At 48.7% G+C, this 10077-nt stretch overlaps 1 protein-coding gene across 6 annotated transcripts in view; it reads left to right on the top strand.

Moving 5' to 3' along the window:
* The window catches only part of MTUS1 (microtubule associated scaffold protein 1), a 192733-nt gene that overhangs the window by 133477 nt on the left and 49179 nt on the right, over positions 1–10077 (top strand). The window contains exon 1 of one of the 6 annotated variants that reach the window (XM_006149690.3): positions 78–438. The exons of the other annotated variants lie outside the window; for them this stretch is intronic. Within the exon in view, the coding sequence (XP_006149752.1) occupies positions 318–438 (121 nt within the window). The 5' untranslated portion in view covers positions 78–317. Of the gene's footprint in view, positions 1–77; positions 439–10077 lie in introns of those variants that run through there. 6 annotated transcript variants of the gene reach the window in all.

Below are 10077 nucleotides of genomic sequence, written 5' to 3' on the forward strand. Positions count from 1 at the left end.
CCCCCCCCCGCCCCGCCCCTGTGCATCTCCGTGCAAACCACAACACCGCGTGTTCAGAGCCTGCAGTTCAGAGCCTGCCGGGGCGGGCTTGCTGGGAGGAGGTTCTGTGCGGAGGAAGAGCTTGTCTGGCGGACCCGGAGTGAAATCGGAAGCCCGGGGCGCCTGGGCAGCTCTGTGCGCGTGGGTGCCTGTGGGGGAGCGCCTTGCGCTCGCGGGCATGTTTTCCCTCTCTGGAGGAGCCCCCAGTGAAAGCGACAGTATGTGACAGGTCCGCGGAGCTGCTTCTGCTGCGAGAGCGTCTCCCCTGCACTGAAGACATGCTGTTGTCTCCCAAATTCTCCTTATCCACCATCCACGTGCGGCTGACCGCCAAAGGGCTGCTGCGCAACCTCCGCCTGCCTTCGGGGTTCAGGAGAAGCGCTGTCATTTTCCACACAGGTCTGTCTGGCGTCGCTCTGGGTCGTGCTGCACGGGGGACATCTTGAACTTGCAGATGTGTGTCCGGGGTTTACCGAGGAGACCGAGGATGGGAGGCAAAAGCTGTCTAGGGAGGGTGGGCTGGATTTGCAGCTGTGAGCAGCTGTGTGTGTGAGCAAGGCTGCGAGTGCCCCAGCTCCAGGCTGCAGGTGCTCCTGGCGCCGGCTCTCCCGTCTGACCCCAGGTGGGAAAGGCGCCACCTGTTATATCGCATTTTACTTCAGGTGGCTTTGGAAACAGGACATACATTAAGGAGGTATTTCTTTGTTCCCTTAGAACAGGAGGTGAGGGAGAGGGTTGCTCTAGCTCCTCGCGGGTTCCGATGGGTTATTTCGGGGCTGAATAATGCCGTTATTCTCAACCCTTCTGAATTCCGTGCTTGCAGAGGCCGTAAGTGGACACACACACGGTTTTCCATCTTCACATGGCAGTTTCCCGTCTCAAATCCTCCCTCTGCTGTTTGTGTTTGTATCCGGTATTTATTTGTGTGCCCGAGATAGAGATAAATACATGCACTGTGTGTCTCGGGCCCACGGAAGCGCTGGCGGGTGGTCTCCCCGGCCCCTCTGTTGGAGGTTGCCCGGGTTTCCTCTGCCCAAGCGCTGCTGTTTGGTTTGAGCCGGGACTCCAGGCAACCGGGTTGTTTCACGGGATGGGAACAGAAGGGTTGTTCTGTCTGCGTGCGTGCCAGCCTTCAGTGTCTTGTTTTTCACTTGGCTCTTCTCTGTCCCCGGTGGCTTTTTTCAGCCGACTGTTTTTAGTGTTCCCAGAGGCAGCGCCTGCTCTGTGGGCAGTTCTGTTTCCGGCACCCCTTCCTCCTGTTTCGTAACTCCCCTTGACCTGCATTTGAGTGCGCAGCCTTCCCTCTGTCTGAGCTGACCTGGTGGGTCTGGAGGTAAACAGTGGCCCTGCCTCTCCCAGCCCAGTGCTGCTGTCTTCTCTCAGCCTTAACATGAAAAGGAGGAAAAACAGCTAAACAGCACTCTGTATTGGCAGTAGTTTGTATGATCTGAAATAGCTCCAAATAGCTTTTAATTTGAACAGGGTTTTTCGGCATGATCTAAAGTAATTCCAAATAGCTTTTAATTTGAAAACATTGTTCATATGCATATTATTCTTATTATTTTAAGTTTGCTAGGGCACACGCACTCACCAGAGAGAAGGAAGGAAAGTAGGAAAGCAAACCACCAGGTCCGGGACTCAAACCACGGTCGGCCATGTGGGAGTCAAGTGCCCAATGACCACACCACCTGATGACTCCATAGCTTTTAATTTAAACAGCTTTGAAAAAAAAATGTAATCCATGCTCCCAGTGAAAGAGCACATCGTGCAGTGTAGGAGATCCGGTCGCTCCGTGGGCCGAGGCTCCCCACCCTTGCCGGAGAGACACGTGAGCACATGTGAGTCCTTGGTAGCCTCCCCTCGGTCACACAGACACGGAAACGTGCTTTTCCATCTTAGTATGTCTGATTTCATGTAATACTTGCTTATTTACCTCATTCATTTTTTCTTTTAGGTTTTTGCCATAGGGTACGTGCACTCACCAGAGAGAGACAGAGAGGGAAAGTGAGAGATCACCCCCCAGGCGCATGGGTGAGCATGCACATGCACCCGGCGTGATTTCCAAGTTGCCAGGTCAGGGACTTGAACTGTGGTCAGCCACGTGGGAGTCCAGCTCCTTAACCACCATGTCACCTGCTGGTCCCTCTACTTCATTTTTTTTTTTAGAGGTTTTTTCTATAGGGCACATGCATTCACCAGAAAGAGAGACAGAGAGACAGAAAGCGAGAAATTACTCCCCAGGGGGATGACCACTCAGCAGTCCCTTCTCCTCCATTCTTCTCTCGGGATCTTGGGCACGCACGCACACATGCCTGGCATGAGTTTAAGCCACTGGGTCCGGGACGTGAACCGCAGTCGACTACATGGGAATCCAGCGACATAGCCATTATTGCTAACTGCTGGTCCCCCTCTACTTCATTTTTTAAGTCCATTAACATCCTATTGTTGGGTGAGCCATGGTTTATTTCACTGTTAGTCTCCTAATAGACATTTTATGTTGTCTGGAGTGTTTTTATGAAGCACAGGTAACTTTTCAAGGCAGCTTAAGAAAAAGACACAAGGTTTGTTAATAGTGATGTTTTATGGATGTTTTGTTTTCTGAATTGATGTAAAGATATTTTAAAGTATTTGTGTGATGTGGTCAATTTTGGAGGTACAGTATACACAAAGGTGATCTAGGAAATCCAAGGCCCAGAAAAGTGAATTAACTTGCCCAGGGACACACAGCACGTGGCAGAGGTAGGACCAAAACTGGCTGTTTCATTTTTGGCTTACCAGTTTTTCTCAGCAGTGAGTTTTGGTCTAATTCCATTACATATAGGAAACAGTAGGAATGAGGAAAAAGTTGTGCGTGAGGGGGACACTTCTTAATTCTATGAAGAACGAAATCCTACTTACCCTCCAAAAGAATCTGTTGTGCACCTGCCCACAGCGGGTCATGTTAAGGTCCGAGAAGCCCTGCAGCGCCATGGGTTACAGGAGCTGCTGCGTGTATTCTCAGCTGCGTGGTCTGCAAGCAGTAACCTGGGTTTGTCTTAGTGAATGGTGTTGGTGCCTTGGTGGCTGGTTGTTGACCTGGACTGAGTCTGCACCTGGCCCTGCTAGTAGCTAAGCGAGTGACGCACTCAACGTCACAGGTTACAAACCGAGAGCATCAGGACGATTTCCCGAGTCCCCTTAGCCTCGAGAAATCATCTGGCTACAGATTTAAAAATCCCAGATGAATTATGACACCTGGAAATAAATCTTATCCAAAACTGGTTCTTGGGGGACCAGCAGATGGCGTAATGGCTACATCACTGGATTCCCATGTAGTCAACCGCGGTTCGAGTCCCAGACCCAGTGGCTTAAACTCACACCGGGTGCTTGTGCGTGCGTGTGTGCCCAAGATCCTGAGAGGAGAATGGAGGAGAAGGGATTGTGGCGTGGCCATCTCCCCCCCACCCCCCCGGGGGGGTGATTTCTCCCCTTCTGTCTCTCTGTCTCTCTCTTGTCTCTCTGGCGAGCGTACGTGCCCTATAGCAAAAAAACAAAACAAAACAAAAAAACAAAACTCTCCAAAAAAAAATTAAATAATAAAAACAAATAAATAAATAATTCTTAAAAAAAGAATATAAAATTCTTCCCTCGAAATATTTTTTTAACCTCTATTATCCTCATTCAGCATTACTACATTAGGTTGAAACATTTGAAATCGCTCTTCATTTAAGTAACGAATGGCCAGATGGTAACAATTTCCTATCCTCCCGCCTTGGGGCTATTTAAAGGTTTTTATGTCTGGTCTGTGCTACCAGCCTCTCCCCTGCGTCTACGCCGGTTCACACTGCGGAATTCATTCATTCCTTTCGTAAATAAGTATCTATGAGCTGTGTACCGTACCCCAGGCACAGTGCAAATGTACTGAAAACAGAGCCAAGACTAAGTCCTACGTCATTGCCTTCGAGCAGCCCACAACCCAAGGAGATGGACAGAGTCCCTCAGGTGGCCATGGCAGAGCGTGGACTCGATGCCCAGGCAGCTCTCTACGGGCTTTGCCACCTTGATCTAGGTCTTCAGAGGGAGTGCCTTTCAGGTTCAGTCTCTGTGTATGTGGGATTAGCCAAGGAACAGTGGTCTAACAGAGAGGCCCACATGTGAAGGCCTGGCGGTGGGAGAGTGTGGCTCCTTGAAGGAACCCTGACTTACACTATTTCTGGGCATAGAATGTGAGGAGGGGGACTGGGGTCCCAAAGACTCGGTTGGATCGAGTTCTTTCCCAGCCCCTGCGTGGGGTGCCGTGCACTTGGGTGTGTTAGTGAACACCCCCATGGATGAGCGTGTTGTCAGATCCAGGATGTAACGTCTGTCCGTGGACCGAGATGCAAAAGAAAGTGCATTCGTTCAGAGTTTTCGGTGACATTGCGGGGTGTCGGACATGGACAGGCTCAGGATCAGGGGTCAGTTTCGGTAATCCCGGAGGTGACGGCACCTACTTGCCAAAGTGCCGGCCTTAGCCTTTCTTACCAGTGTCTTAGAGCGTTGGGGAAGTCGCGATGTATTTCTCAGGGTTTTCCTACGCAAACAGAAATCGTGCCTTTCCCGACGGCCCAGTATTAAGCTCGGTCTATCTCAGGATGACACCCTAATGTAGTATTAGGTCCCATCTTTAACGAGTCAGTGAAGGCAAGCTTTCTAAGTAGAAATATGTCTTGCCACTTAGCATTCAGGTTTTCTATGAAGCTGGAGATCTCTGTGTTGACGACGCACCCCAGAGTTAATGTTTTTCTGATTCAAGTGACGGCGGTTTAATGTGGTAAGACACAGGTCTCTCTCGGGGAAGCCGGTAAGGTCAGCCGCTGTCTACTGTGGCGGGAAAGGGGAATGTGCAAGTATCTTCAGGAAGGGCCGAAGTCTTATTAGAGCAAAATATTCTCATTTATTTAAAGCGGCATGAAAGGACCATTTTACTAGGTATTCAGCGAGTCAGGCAGAAGGCGAATAAATGTGTTGAATGAGAACGAATTTCATCAAATGATCTTCTCCTGTTGGATACTCTTAAGACTTGGTAGGACTGCTGCCAGCTGCCACTAACAGGCAGTGAAGACGGCTCAGCGGTCACCCAGGAAGCAGCAGCCCAATTGGAGGCCCAGCCGTGTCAGGGTCAGCCTCGCGGCTCTCTTCCCAGCCCTTCCTCCCTCCTTTGGTCCTGTGATCTCCCAAAGGCTGCCCCAGGCAGGGAGATAAGGAGGGGCTGGTGCCACAGCGTTGCACCTTATTGGCTAAGTTGCAGCCACGTGACTATCTGTACCTGCAAAGCAGGCTGGGAGATTGAGTGTTGGGCTTCTAGGCTCTGTAGTCCACGCCTGTCCCAGAGGATTTCGAGTCCTGTGGCAGCTTCACGGAGAAGGCAACACAGTTGTTTCTCAGAAGCTGGTGTTAGCTGATGAATGAGGGGCAGTGACTCTTGCAAACGGCCTCTCGGAGCAGGCTTTGAATTTTTTTTGGGGGGGGAGGGTGGGTGATGATTGTAATTATCTCAATTAAACTTTCAACTTGTTTTGTCGTTCAGACATAATCTTTCATTTTTAATCCCCCAAATGAATTCATTTTCATTTATAAAAGAAAGAATGCTTAGGGTCAGCATGTGGTATGGTGATTAAAGCACTACACTCCCACATAGCCAACCATGGTTCAAATCCTGGACCTGGTGGCTTGACAGTGATGCCAAGACCATGTGTATGCGTGCCCAAAATCCCAAGAGGAAAATGGAGGAAAAGGGATTGTGGTGTGGCCATTTCCCGGGGGAGGGGGGGCGGTCAGCATTTTCTCTTTCCGTCTCTCTCCAGTAAGCACACATGCCCTATGAGGGGGAACCCCAAAATCTAAAAATAAAAATCAAAAAGAAAGGATGCTTTTCATTTTAGATATGGTTTATATAGATTTCATATTTTATTAGTATTGCCTTTAGAGTGGGTATACTGTTCACACACTGTTAAAGTGACAGTAAATAATCTTCAGTTTCTCTTGTATTTGTCTCTTTAAGAAAGTCAGCTCAGCCTGTGCGTGGTGGCGGAGGCTTCATGGAAAACCAGGGTTTGGTTTCTAGCTGGCTGTGGTGGCGTGCTGCAGAGCTGGAACAGGGAGATAGTGGTCCGGTAAAGCCCTGTGCAAAGTAATCTGTCTCTCATTTTAAAAAGTGTAAGTTTGTGCGTGAGAGAGAGAATAAATTCATTTTAGAACACTTCATTTAAAAATATTAAGGAACCAACAGATGGTGTAACACGTACGTTGCTGGACTCCGACGTTGTCGACCCAGTTTGAGTCCTGGGTCTGGCGGCTTAAAACTCACTCTGGGCAGATGTGTATGTGCCCTAGATCCTGGGAGGAGGCTGGAGACAAAGGGATTGTGGCGTGGCCATCTCCCCTGGGGGATGACTCCTCACTTGCTGTCTGCCTCTGTCTCTCTGGTGAATACACACGTCCTGTAGCAAAAATCTCTCCAAAAATATTAGATTACTTTTTGACAAGGTAAGATTGTATTTGTAGAATGCAAGAGAAAGCAAAAGGACTGAGTTGAGGAATAACATGAGAAACGTGGCCATCTATAGAATGCAAGAGAAAGCAAAAGGACTGAGTTCAAGAATAACATGCAAAACGTGGCCACCTACCCCCCCCCCTCGTGTCACGGTGAATCACGTTCTTTTTTTAGCCTCTTTGAAAGCAGGCTTGAAGATTTCGTTGGCCTCTGCCACGCTGATTAGTGTGTACCGAGATCTGATGTTCTAAATGGCATTTTGCTAGTTTTGTTAGAGATCGGTAACAAGCTCCTGCGACGATGGCAGGTTTATAAGCAGAGCCTTGCAGTGGCATGAACGCCTTCCCTTTGGAAGTCACAGGATTTTATTTAATAAGGCAATGAAGTGTTAAATGACTTTTCATTCAGCATAGATAGCATTCGGGTAAGATCAGTTTTTAAGAGTTAGATATCAAGAGTTAGCCAGTGGTCTTCACCTGACAGGTTTCGGGTAGCTAGTTTTAGCGCACCAAGTAGTGTTTTAATGCAGCGTCTGCTTTCACGCAGAAATCAAAGGAAGCTACAGGTTATGGTCTGGAATTGGAGTCCGAGTGGGAAGTGTTTCTAGTTTTGTTATTTTCATCGGGAGACATTGGATGATTATGGCAAGCTCTATGTGGTAAATATTTAGAACAGCTGAGGTTCTGACCGAGTTTTGGTTAGTTCATGATCGTTCTATAAATTACATGATCGTTTTTGATTGCCCTAAAGCATTCTTTGGAGCTCAAAATTATTCTATTAATTGTGTGTGCACATTACTTATTTTCTTAGGTTACAAAGTTACCAGGTATGATTTCAAATGTGTTTTATATTGACTGACTATGAGTTTTCTATGTTTGTCTTTTATTGTATTTTTTTTTAGAGGTTTTTGTCTTAGGGCACGTGGGCTCATTGGAGAGAGAGAAAGAGACAGTGAGAGAGAAGGTGTGAAATCGCCTCCGGGGGGGATGGCCATGCTGCAGTTCCTTCTCCGTTCTCCTCCCAGGATCTTGGGCATGCACACACATGCATCTAGTGTGACTGTGAAGCCACTGGGTCTGGGGACTCAACCCACGGTCGGCCTTGTGGGAGTCCAGAGACGTAACTGCTATGCCATCTGCTCGTCCCCTGCGTTTACCTTAAGTGGTACTTTGGGCTGTGTTAGCATGTGGAGGTCCTTTCTGTAGATAACCGGCAATCATCTAACCCTGGGGAAATGATGCCGGAGAGAGCTTTTCGGGGGATAAGATGCAGCTCTTCGCTCCCATTCCCTCGTGACCTGAGCTCTGGGCACCTCCCTCATCAATTGCTTTTCCTTACCTGGTTGATATTTTGAAAATGATGTTCCCTTTTGGAGACCAGCAGGCGGCATGGTGGTTAAGGTGCTGGACACTCCCACATGGCTGACCACGGTTCAAGTCCTGGACCTGGTGGCTTGCTTTCTCACTTCCCCTCTTTCTCTCTCTCTCTGTGTCTCTCTCTGTCAAATTAGAGATAAATGAATGAATAAATAAAATTTAATAAATAATTATTTTTTTAAATGATGTTCCCTTTTTATTTATTGTTAGTATTATAGATAGTACTAATGTTGAATGTTTTAATGGGCTATTTTAATGTTTGTTTCTATTGTGAGATGCTCTGTCATCTTTAATACATAGTAAGATTTTTTTTTTATTACCCACTTTGGGACATTTTTGGGATTTTTTTTCCCCACGTAGATTGTACACTGGCAAGTGCCTCCATTCAGCCATGCCACTTCCCTGGGGCCCGTTAGTAAAAATGTGAGTGCTACCTGGCCACCAGGGCCTAGCGCTGACAAAGGCTGACCCCCGGGGCGTGGCCTTGCCAGCGTAGTGGTGACAGCACCTGAGCAGCTGCTGGGATGCAAACCGCAGAGGAGACAGCATCCAGGCTTAGGGAACAATGTGCTGCAGGCAGCCACTTCGGGGACAATGCCACGAGACTCCTTGTATCGAATTAGTTCCTAGTGGTAGCAGAATCCCACCTTGGTACCTTCCTCTGAGTGATAAATTAGAAGGGACAGCTTGCTGGTGCAGTTGTCCTGTGTGAAGTAGGGAAACACAGGGCTGGCATAAACAGGCTTTGTCATACCGAGCAGTATTTTAGGTGCCTAAGAAAATCAGTAAGTCGGGACCAGCAGTTAGTGTAATGGCTATGTCGCTGGACTCCCATGTAGCCAACCGCAGTTCACGTCCCAGACCCAGTGGCTTAAACACACCCCAGGCGCATGTGCGTGCGTGCCCAAGATCCTGAGAGGAGAAGGGATTGCAGCATGGCCATCCCCCCTGGGGGATGATTTCTCGCTTTCTGCCTCTTTGTCTCTCTGTCTTGCTGGCAAGCGCACGCGCCCTATAGCAAAAACTTCTCAAAATAAAGAAAAGGAAAAGAAAATCAGTAAGTCGCAGTGACCGTTAAGACACAAAGAGCACATAAGAGTAGTCCACATAAAGACGAAAGGTTAGTATTTGAGGGACAGAAACAAATGAATAGCCCTGTTTGGTGCGCATGAGGGCATGAGTTTCTGGCTTTTTTCCTGCCAGCTCCATGGGAAATGTTTAAGATCAAGACTAGACTGTTTTTTTTTTCCCCAGGAAAAATTTTTTCTAAGAATAATGAACCCACAACGGAAGTGAATATAAATATGACTTTTAATTTTCTCATATGCTTTTAAAAGAAGTGAAATCCTTTTGCATCTGACTTAAGTCATGGCCACAGTCTTCCGTGGTGTAATGTGCAGTTTTGAAGGTCCTTAACATCAAATGTCTCCAAATGCCCCCCCAGCCAGCCCGCCCCGCCACCGCCGCCCAGAATCGGCCGGGGCAATCTTGAAGCTTTCTAATACCGAGCTTTACTGCTCTTGAAACGTTTCCTATGCAGTAAAGGCCCCATCCTCATAAAATCAGAAACCTGTGTGTCTCCCGAATTATGACTGTCATGAGCACTTTCAGAATGAGCACCCGGCAGAAAGGGTGCCAGAAAGCTTTGTACAAACGGAACCTAGCAATTGGTGATGTGAACACCGGTTTCTAAATAGTCTGGCTGGGTCTCAGTGTGAGCTCCTGTCACGGCGGGACGTGAACATGTGCGTGTGCGTGTGCACTGGGGATCTGTGTGTAAGGAGGGGTTTTTAGGACCACAGAGAGGAGAGAGCAGACAGCCCCTTGGGAAAATCACGGGGCAGGTTATTAACTCCGGGAAGCAGGTGAGTGTCAGATGGGATATTTTGGGAGAGGCGAGATCAGGGTGTCAGGGACCCACAGCACCTCCGCCCACACAGCACCCCACGCAGCCTGCCCGCCCCCCTTCCCTCCCACATGCTCACCTTTCCTCCTGACGATGGCTCCTGCCAGGAGGCCTATGACTCATCCTGGCCTCCTCTCCACCCAGCTGGCCCTCCGTCCTGCTCGCCTCCCAAGCTCCCGTTACCGCCTGTCCTCACTGCCTGGGCAGGGCCTCCTGGTGGCCTCCCTTCTGCCTCTCTGATC

Source organism: Tupaia chinensis, unplaced genomic scaffold (genome assembly GCF_000334495.1).
Source record: "Tupaia chinensis unplaced genomic scaffold, TupChi_1.0 Scaffold000271_1, whole genome shotgun sequence".
Taxonomy (NCBI): domain Eukaryota; kingdom Metazoa; phylum Chordata; class Mammalia; order Scandentia; family Tupaiidae; genus Tupaia; species Tupaia belangeri.